Below are 18,535 nucleotides of genomic sequence, written 5' to 3'. Positions count from 1 at the left end.
AGCAACTTCTGCTGCTGACTGTACCATGAGTCACTGACAGTGTCTACACTGACATAAACGCCAACGTCTACGTAATTTATTTTTTGTAGGTACATCTCGCTTGCTCTAATATGTCAGTACGAGCGAGATGCATAGAAAGTAAGTTACGTTTACGCTAGCGTTTATGTCAGTGCCAAACTGGTGGTAGGTAGGTAAATTAGAATAATGGTAACATTCCATTTCTAACCGCAGCTGCACTGAACTGGTACTGAACGCGTCGCTGTCATTGTCAATTTCCATAGTAAAATGAACAGTAATGCAGCTGTCGTTGGAAATGGTCTGTCACCTTAACCCGCGTTGAGTAGTATGTTTAAAAAAATGACAATTTGGAGGCATGAAAATACTTTAATTCACGTTCACAAATATGTAGGTACACTTTCACTGCTTTTTCACACAAATTAAGTAAAATTTGGCATCCGATCATATATCCATTATACTTATCTATTTATTTATTATTTAATTATAATTGCTTACATGTATGTATAGGTCTTCAGGAGTTCATGAAATAGTCGTTTCAATAGATGTTACCCATATCTGGTGTGGCAATGACAGATGGTTAATAAAAAAGAGATACTTAATAGAAACCAAAATAGCAGTATAGGTACCTATCACATTCGCATATCATCGCCAACACCCAAAATATCTCTGTACGACCCGAATGTCATTCTAAAGGTGATATTTGGATTCAGACTGCACCAGCATTTTTGCAGCTGCCGCAATATTGCAGCGCGACATTACTGCCGACTGCAATGCTGCTGCAAATGTCAAAAATCCGTGCAGTAACATCAATTTTAACATTTGAAGCGGTACTGTAATACTTCAGAAAATGTTAAATTCAGTATACATTTCTCGATTAAATTACCTTTCTAACATTTTCCTTATGGACTGTAAGCTCTAACCCCTTAGTCATAAAACTTTACATGCGTATTCTGATTTTAATAACAATCAACAAGCCACGAATTATTCAACCAAAAACGTCGGGTAGGTTATACTTAACAACTCTATAGGACCAACCACAGAGAAAAAAATACATAGAGTGCTCACTCTAATACTACGAAAAAGACTATTATTTTCATAGTAGACATCTAGCATCGAGTAGCGGAATTATCAGTACCGCTACTTGATACTAGATGTCTCGTGAATCGCGTCGTCGCCTACTACAAGTACTACAATAGGTAATAGTATTTTTGGTACCAAAACTGATGTATGGAGAGAGCACTCTATTCTTACTATATTTCTGTATGGACCAACCAACAAATTATGAAAATAAGTAATTGACTGTTCTAATCGACACTGGGTCAGCCGAAAATGTTAGTACACCCAGTCGCAAAAATGCATAAGCCACTTTATAAACGAATTCAATCAATTCAATTTTGCAGCTCTATATGTATAATGAGATTAATGAGGCAGGTAAAATTTTTGTTGCCGAATCGTGGCTCATTCTATCCTAAGACCTAGCTACAGTATAAATCATACGGCCTGATTCAAATTTTATTAACGTCACTATTGACACTGACAGATCTGATCTATATCGTAACGAGATCTAATTTTTGACGTTTATTAAAATTAGAATTAGGCCGCTCGATATTCATTTGGAACAGAATTGCATTGCATTGTTGCTTTTGTTTCGTTCAATTTTCAAATTAATAGGTTAAAATTTCAGTAGAATATTTTAGATTTTACATTTGTACGACTTGGCTTTAATAAATGGTATAAAATTTCAATGGGGCTAAGTATATGTTTTTAATTATGGCCCGCTTAACTAAACATATAAAAATTATAAAACTCTGTATGCACATCCATATTCACAGTTAAACCATTTACTCCGCACTGACACTTTTCGGCCTCGCCAGCCGTTCGGCCTCCTCAATAGTATCTGGCAGCGGCACGTTGAGCGTCTCCGGTAGGATGAGGACCATGGCGCTGGCAGTCAGCGCGAGGCTGCCGAAGAAGATAGATGGTAGGTTGTCGTAGTATAGTGCCTGGAAAATTGAATCGGTTAAACATTTTTATATGGTAGCGGTGGTAGACAACAGCATCAACTAGTAAAGCTAGTGAATGCGGTTGTGTTGATTCACTTTAATGTAGGTAAATACTTTTAACTGTAACTAGACTAATTAGTAACTATGCGGGCCTGTCAGAAAAGTCTTTAGCCTCTGACAATAGAAATCGTTACTCTTCCCTATTTTGCGTCACTGCGCAGTGCCAGTTAGTGACGCCAAAGGCGATCAGATCTTTGAAGTTTTTGTCATTTCAGTCTCGTATGCTGTCTAAGTATCCTAGCCTCCAAATAAATAGTTTTCAACACAAAATAAATTCAGTTGCCGACGTTATGTCAAGCAATGAAATAGGTTCACATATAGATATATTGTTGTATTTTTGATCACATCGCCAGCAAAGACTCTCTCGCATTCGTCGGGAATTTTGCACGTTTCGTGTACGCGTATCTGTATACGTGTACACGAAATGTACAAACTTCCCGCACTCCTCTGCGGGTAAGTGTCAAGGTTTTCTACTACAAAGTAGCAGATCTTACTATACAGAGTAGCAGAAGAGTGCGGGAATCTAGCGTGGAACAGCAGAGAATGCGCTGGTCGAAAATTCTGACACGTATACTCGTATGTACCGTCACATTGACACTTAGCAGAAGAGGTGTGAGTGGAGCCAACGTGGAACCGACACGGACCAGAGAAGAACTTACTCGTACCGCCAGTAGAGACTGTCGGACCATCACTGTACCATACATGTACCATCGCCCACACTGTTAACTGACAACTCTAAACCTTATTACAAAAGGCATAAGGTTCACCGATGGACAATTAAGAGTGTTTGTACATCCACCTTGACACTTACCAGCAGAGGTGTGAGCGGAGCCAACGTGGAACCGACACGGCCCAGCGAGGAACATATAGCCAGTAGAGACTGTCGGACGCTCGTCGGGAACACCTCGGACACGTAGATGTACACGGAGCTGTACGCCACCGTGATCGAAAATTTACCAGAGAGGTATATGATGAGAGACAGGAGTTTATGGTCTGTAAACAAATTTACATATTTAGATTTTTTTTACCAGGCTTACCATGCTATTACCGAGGCCGATGTCAATGCAATTAGTAAGAACATTCCGATGAATATGAAAAATTTACTAACATTAACAGACAGAGTTTACTAACTTTCTAGGAAAACGATAATGAATAATTGGACAAAGTATAAAAACTGTGTAATTAATAGATATATGAACTTTTAAATCACGAACAGTGAAAAATATAATTCAATAACTCTTCATGCTCAACAAATTTATGTTCTTAGATATATTTTAATTTTGTTTAGTTTTTAATTTAATAGTTTTGAATGATTCACGGTTAGTCGAAATATCGGGAGCTCGAAAACATTACAAAAGGTAATCACGGTTCATATCCCGGTCGATATACTCGTAAGTCTAGTTTTAATTTAGTATGTATCTACCTGAAACAGTAAATAAACAGTTTATGGTCCGTAAACTATTGATGGATCTGGTTTCCGATATAAGATATTGCACGTCAATGCATTCCTCATAACTCTCCACTCACGCAATACCATCGAATCTCCAATAAGCTCGATCCCCAAGCCCCTTCATTCATTTATTCATCCAATGTTTATTAAACAAGCTTTACTTCTATGTACCAAGTTTGAAAAGCCACTTAAATTATTTATGTGTTATCTATTTCTCGTCCGAGCCACATCTAAACAGCGGTGGTGCCGAAATCGGCTTAACTTGAATATTCCATTAATTCAGGCCCTTGAGCACACAAGGATCGTAGTGTAAACAGAGGGGAAAATTTCAAGTCAACGGCAACTGTTTTGGAATAGACGAGATATGGCGACACCAACTATGATGTTTGAATTAAGACAAAATGATAGCTAGTGAAGTGGACTGTATGATGAATTGGTGATATAATGGAAACACGCAGATTTTATACAAATATTATAAATAATTTATTTATGAAAGAACAACAAGAACTTAATAGATAGGCGGTGACAGGCAGACTGATTGTCAAACACAAATTAAAATATTTCACAAACAATACGTTCGAAGGAGGCCGCGTGCCAGCCAGTCGCCAACAGCAGCATTATTAGCCCTTAAGGTAACATTTGGATGACGACTGCAAATTAATTTATTTGATACCTAAAGTGAGTGACGTTTATTATCGCATTACTGTAGCGATTAGAGCGTTCAATTAATCACTCATTTTAACAAGGAAATTGTAAAAAATAAAGATCTGTATATCTGTTAGTAACAGCACGAGCATTCATCGCCCCAGAAGTAAAAATGCAATAGCAATCCAGCCGAAGTTGCAATTATAATGACTTATTATTGAGTTGATAGAAAATAGTAGATTGTACAACAAGGGCATAAAGTGCCCGAGGCAAAAATACGATGGTGAAATGGACATTTATGCCCTTGTTGTACACTCTGCTTTTCTTCTGCTTCACTTCGATTGCGAGGAAAATAATTATATTTTTCACGGCAATTTACACCACGAAATTGTCGTAAAGCGAAAGAACATAATACATAACCAATTCCCGCCAAGTAACTTTTTAATCTTTTTTTTAAATTTTCAACATGTGATCAGAGTTTCAGATGCTTGGTTTGCTGGCAAGTCAAACATTTCGAAGCATTTTTGAACGATAATCGACTCCTATTTTATGTGATTTACTAAATTTAATGACAGAAAATACGGATTTCTAATAAATTGTAGCAAAAATAAAATAATATAACAAGTTTTGTCATCTACACAATTTTATTGCTCAGTAAAATTGTGCAATATGTTTTAACTGTTTGGCTGTTGAGACCGATTACCTGTAGTCTTAGAAGAAAATTTTACTTTTATGCTCTAGAGCATAAAATGCGATTTCATGTCGTCTACGCACGACTTAAAGGTGCACTTTTTGAGCATGAGAAGTGAAAAGAAATATTTTGATCCGATTGTAATTTTGTTATCAATTTGTTTTTCATAATCTTCGTATACATATTTGTAATCATCATGCTCGACCAACCCTAATGTGACTTTTGATTACCTTATTGTACTGCGCAAATATTATCAATACCTAGTCAACAATCAAAAAACCTATTTAATTTAAACTCAAGTTAATAAAGATAAATAAACTCACCTTTTGGTATAAATGATAGACCGATGCACAGGCACGCACTCAAAATGTACATTATTATCAAAATCTTCTTCCTCCCAAACCTGTCCAATACTAATAAACATGCAAAATTCGCTGGAATCTCCACAAACCCAACTAACATAAAGTTCACATACTTGTTACCCCCTAGCCCCACTGAATTTATAGAAAGTCCGTAATACACAAAAGTACATGTCATCCACAAAAATGAACACACGATCACTCTTGTCCTTATAATCCTAGATTTGAGCACTCTTGCAAAAGTAGACGTTCTATCATTTTCTGCGTCTACATTTTTAGTTTGTTTAGGTTCAGGTACTTTCATTTCGAATATTGGATTAAGTTCTTCGGAAATATCGACATTATTCATTTTAGCAGCTTTTCTGAGGATTTCTATGGCGTCCTCGTTACGCCCTTTGCTCAACAGCCATCTTACACTCTCGTTCAGCAACCAGATGTATGACAGAACCAACATGGCTGGGGCGTATATGATTCTTAGAAGCTGTCTCCAGTCTTGTAGCCACCAAGACAGGCCCGGTAGAGTCATCAAGCCGAATGTGAATATGAAGTTAATTAAAGTGTTGCCAAAGACTCGGCCTTTAGGTCCCACTAGCTCCATTGCTGAAAATGAAAGAAAGAAATAAAATCTTAAACACAATGAATTAAGAATTGGCAACCTCTAAAATTTGTGCTAGTGTCAGTTACGATGAAATTAATTTTAAGTTAGTTATAATACATTCATTGTAATAACGGTTAATGATCCACGCCTCGGCGTGGCAAAATTAGTTTCAAAATTATTAATTTGCGTTGTACAATTAAACAAAAATAACATAAAAATATAATACTTGTTACAAATAGGGTATTGATTTTGATGAATGCAGTAATTTTTCGTAAATCGTGACTAAATTTTTCCACATAACTACCTAAAACAAATGCAGTAGTGTATGCTCCTGCTCCCAGCGCTGCTTCCAGAAACTCAAATACCACCATCATGACGTAATTGACAGAAAAAGATCTTGCGAATCCAAATATCCCATTCATGAGAGATGCGACGGCCAAAGCCTTTTTCCTCCCGAATCTATCTGACATGATTCCCGTGAGTGGCAGCGACACGAACAGCCCCGAGTTGTGGATGGTACCGATTAAGGTTCTCTTCCAGTTTTGGCAGCCTAGGTCAAACTGTAACAAAACATAGTGGTATTAGGAAAATCGCATTATAACCCCTTCTCTTTAAGTATCTTAATGTAAGATCGTTTATGTTATACGAGTAATTAGCGTATTTGGTCAGCATTAATTAGATAGTATAACAGCTAATTTAACTAACTGTTATTGGAACTCATAAAATATAAAATCGATTAGTAATTTAGCATTTAGGCTAAATTACTAATCGGCCGTGGTATACGTTATAGTAGAATTTATTGCTAGTTAAGGCTCGATACAGTCGGACTGCAACCGGATTGCAATTTGTATGGGAACTGCACGCGAACTGCACTCCAACGGAAGCAGCTCTAATCAACAAATAGCAACGAGGTAATTTACCTAATGACATAAGAATGTGTGTTAATAATATAACTTGTATGTAAATAATTGTCGACTCAAACTAAGCCGCGTTAATATGTATAAATATGATAAGGCCTCGTTGACCTTTTCAGAAACTATGTATTTGCATTTACAATTTTATGGCATAGATAGGCTTAAGTTATTTTATTTTTAATGAATATTGAAGGGTGGCCAACACCTGCCGTTTGGCACATATCACCAAAAGTAGAAAAACGTTATAGATTCACTGAGACAGAAAAAGAGAGGCACTGTTGCTTGAATAATATGCAAGAGCGATAGAGAAGCAGATAACGATTTTGGATGTTTTGATTTGGCGGTACGCCTTCAGGGTTTATCGTAAAAGCTATCTACACGTGATGCACGTTGTGAAAAAATAAATAAATTCATAGAACATAATTACTAACTATTTTGACATCGTTTAGCATAAGATTTTAGACTAGTCAGGTATCTAAAAAGCTACCTAGTTTGTGAATGATTGTATTATATTCAAAAAATCAATGTGCTATTCAATGTAAGAGAAATGTGCCAAATGAGCTTAAAATTTTAAGCATTGTGCCTTTTTGAGTTAGTTCAAAAACAAAACAGGATGGCCTGTTAGTAGAATGGCGAGAGTCGGACCACGCTAACTTTTCATGCCAAAAGCAAAAGGTATGTACCTATTGTATTGAATGTATTCGTACTGTCACGTTTGTGCAAAGTTACATGGCCAGATTCGAGATTTTTCGCTGTTACTTAGCCAACAAATTCCGTGAAAGTAATATTTTTACAATGGATGTACCATCGCCCACACTGTTAACTGTACATCGGTGGACCTTATGCTTTTTGTAATAAGGTCCACCGATGTACAGTTAGGCGTACTTATTGCTGTTTGTACCTAAACACACTATTGAACCTATATAATAAGAAAAAGTATTAACTCCAAACATACCAAAATACGAGGGACGTCTGAAAACTTCTAAGCCTAAGATACAAAAACACAATTTTCAAAGGTAAATCACTGTTTATTTTTCGATATAATCTCCTCCCAAATCAATGCACTTTTTACATTTTTTATATAGTGCTTTTAGCCCATTAAAAAAATATTCTTTATTTTGCCCTTCAAAATGCTCCTCTACGGCCGCCTTCATCTCTTCGTCACTAGTAAATCGCTTTCCCCTCAACTCTTTCTTCAAATTATTGAATAGAAAATAGTCGCTAGGGGCTAGGTCGGGGCTGTACGGTGGGTGGTCGATTTCGTCAAAGCCAACTTCCTTCAAAGCACGCCTCGCAACATGAGCGGTGTGGACGGGTGCGTTGTCTTGCAAAAACAAAATTCCTTTCCTTAGTTTACCTCTCCTTTTTTCAACTATTGCTTGTCGTACCTGTCTTACAAGATCTGCATAATAAAGTGCATTTATTGTGGAACCCTTTTCTAAATAATCGATTAAAAGAATACCATCACAGTCCCAAAACACCGTAGCCATTAACTTAGAGGCCGACTTTTGCACTTTAAATTTCTTCGGCGGCCGTTCCCCCTTCTCAATCCACTGCATTGATTCGGACTTACACTCCGGGTCATACTGTCTGATCCATGTTTCATCGACAGTTACTATTCGGGAACAAACTTCGTCTATATTATCTTCGCACAAGTCTAAAAACGCCTGGGAAGTTTCAACACGACGTTCTTTATCGAAGGCAGTAAGCATTTTCGGCACCCAACGAGCACTAACTTTACTCATGTGCAAATGTTCGTGTAAAATTTCTCCGACTCGTTCTTTACTTATACCTAGGACCTCAGCTATTTGCCAAACCTTAATTCTTCTATCTTCCAATACCAACTTTTTGACTTTGGCTACGTTTTCTTCGGTCACTACCGATATTGGCCGCCCTGAGCGGGGGTCGTCTTCGATGGATTCCCGCCCGAGTTTAAATAAGCGACTCCACTTTTTGACTGTGGCATAAGAAGGCCCAGAAGCACCGTAAATAATAGCCATTTCCTCAAAAATACACTGCGGTGATTTTTCACTTTTTGTAAGGAACTTAATTACAGCACGATGCTCAATTTTCGTAATATTCGCTGGTAATTCACACATTATGTAGTTTCTAGTTGAATATCTCGAAACAGAATAATAAAAATCTGACATATTGTTTTCTTAATAATTTATTTTTAAATGGCCTTTCTAGCGGCCAGTATCATAAACACATATACAACCTCGAAATACCTTAGGCTTATAAGTTTTCAGACGTCCCTCGTATGTTGCAAACATGTTGCATGTCACCGCCTGATGCATCATTCATTACACATTATATGTATAATCAAGATAACTATGACAGGTAGAGATATGGTAGGTGATATAGGCAATCGGAAACATGGTCTCCCTATATCTACTTGGCGCCGGTCTGTGGAGCAAGTGCTGGGTTTATTGGGGATGGGGTGGGAGGAGGCTACCCAAGCTGCCCAGGACCGGAGTCAGTGGAAGAAAAAGATTCGAGCCCTACACTCCAGGATGGAAAGAAGAAGAACCAAGGTACTTTGGCTTAGATAGGCGAATACCTTTAATTTGATACATTTAATCAATGTAATGAAATCACGGACGAAGTAATTAGGAAGTTCCCCGCCAATCTGATTAAAATCGTAATTTGCAACAATGGCGAGATGTCAAAGCAATCAGATAATATTGGTTGTTTCCGAGTATCGAATCAGTAGTAATCAAACGGGGCTTAAGATGTAATGCTTTTGTCTAATAAATTAATAAGGTAGCGAATGATATAGACATTGATACTAACTTATTGTTCCCTGGCTAATAGAACTGAATAGTAACCCGAGGGCCACGGAACGGACGATCCGTTACTGATGTCCAACGCCATCTTCTTTATTTGCCCAAAAGGTACAGGTAAAGGACAGACAATTTCCAACGACAGCTGCAATACTGTTCATTTTACTATGGAAATTGACAATAACAGCGACGCGTTCAGTACCAGTCGTGCAGCTGCGGTCAGAAATGGAATGTCACCATAACGGACAGCGGACTCTCCTGCCGGTCTAGCCAATGACGATCTAGACATGTTACACGTGTCTATTGATGATGATGACCTAAGTCATCTAAATGTAAAATAAATACTGAAACAAAGCTTCAGTATTTATTTACTTTAGTTCAGTGTCAATCAAGTTACTAAGATAATTAAGCCGTTGCGAATGGCGTCAGGAACAGACGAGTTCATATCTTAATCATTGCTCAACAATGTGTTAATATTTGTATTAATTTAATACCTTGCTTAAGCGAACAAACATGTTATCAGTACAATGTACGCCGTCTTTATCTTTCAGATAGACTAGACGAAACTTACGATTATGAAACGCATAATAAAACATGTCAACAAATACTATTAATTATAGCTGTGTGCTTATAATAAGTGTACAGTCAGCTGCAGCGATAGTTGACCCCCCTGCCCCGGAAAATAAACTTCTATAGGGTGGGGTCAGATATCTCTACAATATCACTATTGTAGGAGAAATGTGGAATAGGTAAGTAAATCTGCTGTTAGGGTTGAATTCTCATTTTATCACATTCATTGCCACTAAGTGCTACGGGTTGCACTCGTAGCGCGTAGCCACGGTTTCGCGCTATGGAGCGCGTAGTCGCTACGAACAGTGTACCCGACAGTCGGGTTCTTGGCCCTGAATGTGTTAAATTAGATGCAAATTCGAGATTTCGAGTGAACATCCGGGACACTTAATAATACATGTATGTACTTAGTATAATAATATATTGTAGGTACCTACTGTACCCTTATTCATACTTAGTTTTTGTGAATGCTACATAGTATGAAAAAAATGTTCCATAAGCACTTTAAAAACGTACCTAGTTATCAATTTTCAAAGAACCGGCTACGGTTTTTATTAACCCGTAGAAAAAGTATTGTATACAATAGTGATATAATCAAGCTTTTAAATCTCGTACCCAATAAGGCCCTTCAACAAGCTTCGTGACCTTAACACGGTACTCGACTGAAAAGCTCTCCATTATAACACGATTGTATAAAATACTATTGTCCACATGTAGTAATTACGTTTACGACTATCTATTTATGTATATATACTCAACACAAACAAACACGGCAAAAGTACTGGCATGTTTTGTTTGTGTGCGTTACGTCTCAGACTATATGAATATGATGATTGACACGGATGTGATATTAAAGAAGCATTCTAAGCGACATTCCAACGTTGTTAATTTTATTATCGGTAGAACATTTAGGCCGATTCACTTTAAACAATTTGAAATGGTTTTTATCTTTAATTTAATACGATCTGAAGCGAAGCGTCTGGTTGACGTAACTGGTGACTGAACAACTGGCAGCTTCCTCGCACAATGTATCAGCATTGCGATACAATGAGGAAATGCCGCCAGCTTCCTTAGTACAATGCCTCAAGAGCCTACTTAAGTTTTAAGCAAGTTATTAATTTAGTTTAGACCTGTATATATCTATTAATTCTATAATATGAATAAATTTTCCATTGATTTCCAAAAAAAACTACGATTTTGATCATGGACATTAACCACCCGTTGGCGGCTCACGCGCCACTTAGTTCGCTACAATGACTTATTCTTTATCCCTTTTATGTCGAGTAGTCTGATGTCCTGATTTTGAGCCATATAATTCCGCCAAATACGACTGTCTAATCGATCCCTAATGTAAAATGAGAGTGTGGTGCTACTGCTATAGATTCGAGATATTCTCTACAGCTAACTGTACATAAACTATGTAATGAAATGCAATCAGTGGTCGTCTCGTTAGGTAACTCATTCACACTTATTTGTGCGTGTGAGGTGCCTGATGACACGACTCAAGGTCATATCAAAATGAGATGAAAACTTTATCAAATTGATAAAATCGAATCGGCCTTATTGATAACCTTTTGACTAACGGGCGACGTCGCGTGATGTTAGGTCACCATATTATTTATTTGATCTCTGACCCGAACCTGATTTGGTCCTATTAAAGTCAAATTGTGGTGAAATTAAATTAATTATCAATGAATGTCTATTTCGGTGACTAGCATGTGAGTTTTGACACAATTTGTGTGTTTATTTGAAACAAATGAATGTTTCCTATTATCTCCACAGCTGATTTAATTACGGTTTTTACAGTTTATGTCCTTACTAGAGGGCGTTGCAATAATTTTGCCATTTTTTTTTTCACCTTCTGGGCGAGCTCGCTCCATCGTAGGCCACGTCTACGCCTCGGCTAGTCTGTGGCCATGAGTAAGCCCATTCATAATAAAAAAAAAAAAAAATTAACTGCCTTCCACCGTAATTTTTTTCGGTTTGTCTTATTGTGTTCTCGGCGTTCCAGATTAAGCGACATAAAAAAACCCTAAACACTACTTCAAAATGGTCTAAAATCCTCTTTAAGTGTGTGTGTACATTGGGTATGCACTATGCAGCCTCATTTGTGACGAATCACGCGGCCGAATTTGCAACGCGCGTGTAGCGTGAATTTGCATGCTTCTTATCATAACCTGTTTCGACATGGGCTGAATACTAATATACAATGTGCAATACGATTAACTATGCCAAAAGAGCGAATGCACCCGGATCGGTGGGCCAAGTTGGACTCCGAAGTACAGGCGCACATAGGGGTATTTCACTAGAAAAGCTGGCCAAAATGATTTATGTACATTTGTATCAGGAGTTCTATTGTGTGAATCCAAATATGCTATTTTAATTTATTTTATACAACTTTTATACATTTGCCGGTTGGTGTAGTGTTGTATCGTTTATATACCGGTCAATAGCATAATAAAACATTCTTCAAGTTTTAATTATTTGATAAACAGCTACTATCTGATCAATCAGACGACCCTTCATCACTTTCATCTGTTGAATCTGATGATAAGTCATCTGACATCGCGTTTGCGTCTATGTTTGGGCCAAGCATCTTGTCCCTAGCAGCAAGGCTAAATGGTTTCGCTGATTTTAGAGGCTTAGGCCTAATGCTGCTCAAAAACGGATCTGACGTAAGTAGCAGCCGATTTAAGACGTCCAAATTGCACTGCTCTCTCGAGAACTTCCTTGAAAAGCTCTTCCTAAATTCTCGGAAGTGCTTATTTCTGGCCTCGGCTGCCTCTTCGGACAAATTTCCTATAGGGAGAAGGGCATATTTCATTATAACAGGACCATGCAGTAAAATTTTGTGCACGGTTGGGGTCATTTTATTCATGACTGCATCATGTTTTTGTAGAAATTGGGGTTAGTTACAGTCTTTCATCATACGAAAAATGTATTCTCTGGTCACTACTCTCACTCCAGAAGGACCTGCCATGATAAATCAGAAAATTATTTTTTCCAACCGCAAAAAGAAACTTTGTTTGGTAATATCGCTCAGTGTAAAAATTCTCGTAATTCGTTAATGGGCACTTCTGGGCACCCTAATTTTAAATAAAATTGCTAGAGAATTAAATGTCCTGTCGAATAGAACCACAAATTTAGCCCAATATAGCCCAATAGAACAACTTTCGGCCTTTTCAGTTCAAGTCAAATTCGTAAATTCATAGTGCAAGAGAGTACTTACTGAAATTTGATATTAAATGTATATAACCCTTAGTAAGAAAATAATAATAAACAAATTAAATTAAGCATACCTGGTGAATCCATTTCCCGAACAGACATTTTAAAATATCACCTTATTTGTTGTCTAAACAACGCATAACAATTGTAATATTTATTATCGAATTTCCGCTTTCGTAGATGTGTTTTAGTAAGAGCGGTTAAATGACACCGATTTCACAAATACCCACCACACGCAGCGAAAAATAAATATTGTTCTAGTATCTATGAATTATATGACTAAGGAGTTCGGCTACCCTTTTCCCGGGATTCTACGTCTTGATACATTCTACTAATGGCCAGCTTTTTTAGTGAAATACCCCTATGTGAGGCGGGGCAGAGGTGGACTAAAGAAGAAATGATGGGGTAACCTCGACGTGATTTTTGATAAGGATTCAACCCGAGACGATTCAACAAGAGGGTGAAAATAGGGCTCCCTATTTTTAACTACGTCTACTCAAATGTGGTGGAATAATATATTTTGATCAGCTTGCCATTTGAATGTCACCCTTGATTCTACATGCTCATAAGAATAACTTTTGCCCTGTCGGTCCGATACTGGCAAGACCGATACGATTCCCACCGAAGGGGCTAAGTCGGAGCGCATTTCTCATTTGGACGGCCGCAAGCCGGTCGGCTCCTTGCGGACGCGAACAGCTGCGGACGGACTCCATCGCTTCTGCTATACATATTTTATAGGCACATTGAAAATGCGCTCCGACGCGGCCCGTCTCCAGACGGTCGGTGGGAATCGTACATTAGGCTGTCATTGTTTTGTCATTTCAAGTTTTCAATATTTTTGAACGTTATGTACTTTTTGATGTTTCTTTTAATCCTTTTGTTTACTTACATCTCTCACTACTGAATCCTCAAGGCTGTACTGTATCGCATCGCACCCTATGGTGATGTTCGTATTAAAAGCCCTGCAGGTCTCATTTCCGACTATAGCTGCATACCTCTTACATTTGGATAATCGGTCGCCCTCAAGAGGTATAGCGCTGGTTAACCAGCTTGTGTCGTCGAGGCCTTCGCATTGTTCTATTTTACATCTGAAACAATAAAAAAACAAACAAATTATTGACATATTAACATAACTTCCTTAAGAAATATTGATTGGTTATGAGCGTACCTACAGTGAAGGTCTAACTGCTCACCCCTCTTCAGCGGTGACTGTACAGTCAGCGTCATATATGTACAGTAGGTAGCATCCAAAGTATTCAAATAGTTCGGTACACCATATAATTTGTATGGCGTACCGAACTATTTCAATAGTTTGGATACTGCCTATTATATTATGACGCTGACTGTACCAACTCAAGTAGTAGTAGTAGTAGTAAAACACTTTATTGTACAAAAAACAAAACAAAACAGGAAAAGGGTCATTCCATAATAAACGCTACCAAGGGTTCAAAAATGAAAATTGGTTTAAGAAGTCAACACTAACCTATTTCCATAGAAAACATACCAAACCTTCATGTCAGAAAAAATACCCGAAAAAAAACCATTTTTTACATGTTTTCCATGTACTTGATCGCAACGTTTTAAATGATAGGCGAAAAACTAAATTTATACAGCGATATTGGCAAGACTAATTAAAAAGAAAATAACTGTAAACTGTTACAAATTTCTAGCAGTTATTTCAGGTAAAATATCGTAATTTATAATTTGTCTTTAAAAATATTAAAAAGCATGGATTAATTGGTTTTTAGAAGAGTATTCTAGACTGTGGTCTCAAAGTAACACCCGAAACGAAAAAGAGATAAAAGTATGTGTAACTTTTCCCGTAATTAACTACAGCCAAACATGTTTTGCCAAAGAAAGGCTATGATGTGAACCTATTCAAATGTGTAATAATTATTGTTTTAGCGTCTGCTTTAGTCGTATGTTTTAAAGTTTGAAGTTGTGTAACACCCGAAACGTGGTGACCGTCCGCCTGTCCGTCCCCGGCTTTTCTCCGTGGTGGTTAGTGCTAGAAAGCTGCAATTTAGCATGGATACAAAAATCAATCATGGCGACAAAGTAGTAACACAAAAATTCCAAAAAAAATTTTTTTTAAAGTAGCTCCAGTACAAAATATTTTTTATTTTTTTTCGCCTTTAATCCTGTGGTGTGGGGTGTCGTTGGATAGATCTTTCAAAATGAATAGGTGTCACCATCAACCATTTTTTGATTAAGTGAATATTTTCGGAAATATTCGAATCGAAAGAAAAATAATTATGATAAAATCAAAATCAAAAATCAAAATATACTTTATTCATGTAGGCCTAGCAACAAGCTCTTATGAATCGTAATTAATCTTAATCTAATTATCAGAGCAATTTATTGATGTTAATATTATTCCATAATAAAATTGGATTATTATACATGTCAAATTTAACACTAAGAATTTCACAAAAGGATCGTCAAACATTAAAAAAAAATTGTATAAAAAATACTAGTCTAGAATTTCTAGAATAAAATCTAAATGTCAAAAAAAAGCATAAGTAACAAACAAGTAGATAATATTACATCGGAATATCCATCCTCATCAATAATCAAATATACCTAATAAATAAATAATCATTTCGAATAACAATTAATCCCACGTTGTATTATCATTCATGTAGTCCTGTGTGGTATAATAAGCTTTGGAAATAAGTTTACGCTTTACATAATTCTTAAATTTATTAATAGATAATTCAGTAATATGGTTTGGAAGTTTATTATAAAATCTTACACAATTACCCATGAATGATTTTTTAATTTTATGGAGCCGAGTGAAGGGCACTGCGAACTTATGTTTATTTCTAGTATTAATATTATGGATTTCACAATTTTTCCTAAAATTTACAATATTTTTATGTACATACAGAATATTCTCATAAATGTATTGACAGTGCACTGTCATTATGTCAATTTCCTTAAATTTATCTCTAAGTGAGTCTCTATGGTTCATTTTGTATATTGCTCGAATAGCCCTCTTCTGCAGAACAAAAATGGTATTTATCTCTGAAGCACCGCCCCACAGTAAAATACCATATGCCATAATGCTATGGAAGTAACTAAAATATACTAATCGAGCTGTTTTCACATCAGTTAACTGACGGATTTTGCTCACTGCAAAAGCTGCAGAGCTCAGTCTATTCGAAAGAGTAGCAATATGGGGACCCCACTGGAGTTTAGAATCTAAAGTTATACCAAGAAAAACTGTACTATCAACTAATTCCAATTCCTCATCCTTCACAATGACACTTGCTTGCACATGCCTTACGTTACTACTAGTGACAAACTTAATACATTTAGTTTTTTTCTCATTTAACATTAAATTATTAACATTGAACCAATTTACTACTTTTGAAATAGCATTGTTTACATCATTGTAAGCTTGTTGCTGTCGTTTGACTTTGAAAATAAGTGAGGTGTCGTCTGCAAACAATACTATATCATGGTGGGTCTTAACAAGGAATGGCAAGTCATTTATGTAGATAAGGAACAGGAAAGGCCCCAATATTGACCCCTGTGGTACACCCATAGAGACCAATGACCCAGGTGATCGCTGTCCATTCACATCGACCCTTTGTATTCTACCATTTAAGTAGGACTTAAGTAAATTCAGTGCCGATCCTCTAACGCCGTAATAATGAAGTTTCCTGATTAATGTTTCATGACAAACACAGTCGAAGGCCTTAGATAAATCACAGAAGACACCTAAAGCATCTCGTGACTCCTCCCAGGCATCGAAAATATGCTTAATTAGCTCAACACCAGCATCGGTTGTTGAGCGACCCCGTGTAAAACCAAACTGCTTATTATGCATCAAATTATTAACGTTAAAATGTCGTACTAATTGAGAAAGAACTAATTTTTCAAAAATCTTGCTAAATGTTGGTAGCACAGATATCGGTCTAAAGTTAGTGGGGTCAGAGCTGCTACCAGATTTAAATAAAGGAATTACTTTACTATGTTTCATTAGATCAGGAAACTCGCCGCAATCAACACTGTTGTTAAATATAACTACCAAGTCAGGCGCTACAATTTCTACTAAGGATTTGACAGCATGGACAGAGACTCCCCAGAGGTCACTAGTTTTTTTGACATTAATTGATTTAAACGCCTTTATTACATCTGAGGTACAAACATGTTCAAAATGAAGGTCTCCACAACACTCTGGAGCGTTATCTTTTAATAATGTAACAGCAGATGAAGGTGATGAATTTAAATCCTTAGTTGTAGATACTGGTACCTCGGTGAAAAATTTTTCAAATTCTGTAGCTACTTCTAAATTAGAATCTATAATTTTGTTATCAATGTTTAGTTTAAGTTCTTTAATTGTGTGTTTCGAGCGACCAGTCTCCACATTTATTACTTTCCAGGTTGCTTTAATAATGTCTGAACTACTTTTTATTTTCTGACTTAGATAATTTCGCTTAGCTATATGACAATCTACTTTAAACTTCTTCGAATACGCCTTCACATGTTCTTTAAATTCATCACTCTGATTAAACCGCCGTTCCTCATATAAGGCATACAGTTCACGTCTTCTTTGATGTAAGTCCGCAGTAGCCCACTCACTAAAAACTGATGCACCACTAACTACGACCGATTTTGAGGTGAATATCGCATTATAATGATTCATAAAAGTGTGAAAGAATGAATTATACATACTAAGGACTGTATCGTTTATTATAAATACAGATAAAACCTGGTCTAACTGTTGACGTGTGTATTATTTTGTATTACTATGTTCTTAAGGTATAATCTGGGGGTATTTTTAAGACATATCTGATATAAGAATGTTTTACATTTATTTTATTTTAGGGACTTTATGATGATTTTAATACCTTCTAGCAAATGTAATTCGGACAAGCCTATCGAGCTTAATTTGAGACTATTTCACCGATTCCTTAGTACGATTTAAAGAAACAAAAGGTTAATATGCTGCCAAAATATGCCATCTAAGTGTCCTTTTCATGATTGCTCAATTGAACATCCACAGAATAAATGTGGTGTATTTTATCTTTACATGAAAACGACTTTTTATGCAACATTTTGGATTCCCGTCAATTTCTGACGCCAGGGAAATGACGGAAACAGCTAAAAGAATCTACCGAAATCCAAAGCCTAACGGACATTCATGGCGTTGAACCATGGCTAGAACAGGTCGATAGAAACGCTCCATGATGGTTATATTGTATACCAAA

The 18,535-nt window shown here is 36.8% G+C and overlaps 1 protein-coding gene across 2 annotated transcripts in view; it reads right to left on the bottom strand.

Moving 5' to 3' along the window:
* Nucleotides 1-1,661: 1,661 nt before the first annotated feature.
* The window catches only part of LOC134669416 (organic cation transporter protein-like), a 33,571-nt gene continuing 16,697 nt past the window's right edge, over nt 1,662-18,535 (bottom strand). Inside the window, exons 2-6 of one of the 2 annotated variants that reach the window (XM_063526987.1) lie at nt 14,230-14,404; nt 6,129-6,402; nt 5,191-5,826; nt 2,893-3,074; nt 1,662-2,021 (exon numbers count right to left, since the gene is read on the bottom strand). In XM_063526987.1, the coding sequence (XP_063383057.1) occupies nt 1,860-2,021; nt 2,893-3,074; nt 5,191-5,826; nt 6,129-6,402; nt 14,230-14,404 (1,429 nt within the window). In that variant the 3' untranslated portion in view covers nt 1,662-1,859. Of the gene's footprint in view, nt 2,022-2,892; nt 3,075-5,190; nt 5,827-6,128; nt 6,403-14,205; nt 14,405-18,535 lie in introns of both variants that reach the window. The other variant, XM_063526986.1, reaches the window with a different exon arrangement.

The sequence above is a fragment of the Cydia fagiglandana genome, chromosome 12 (genome assembly GCF_963556715.1).
Source record: "Cydia fagiglandana chromosome 12, ilCydFagi1.1, whole genome shotgun sequence".
In the NCBI taxonomy this organism is placed as follows: Eukaryota; Metazoa; Arthropoda; class Insecta; order Lepidoptera; family Tortricidae; genus Cydia; species Cydia fagiglandana.
This window is presented reverse-complemented; position numbering and strand designations above follow the sequence as displayed.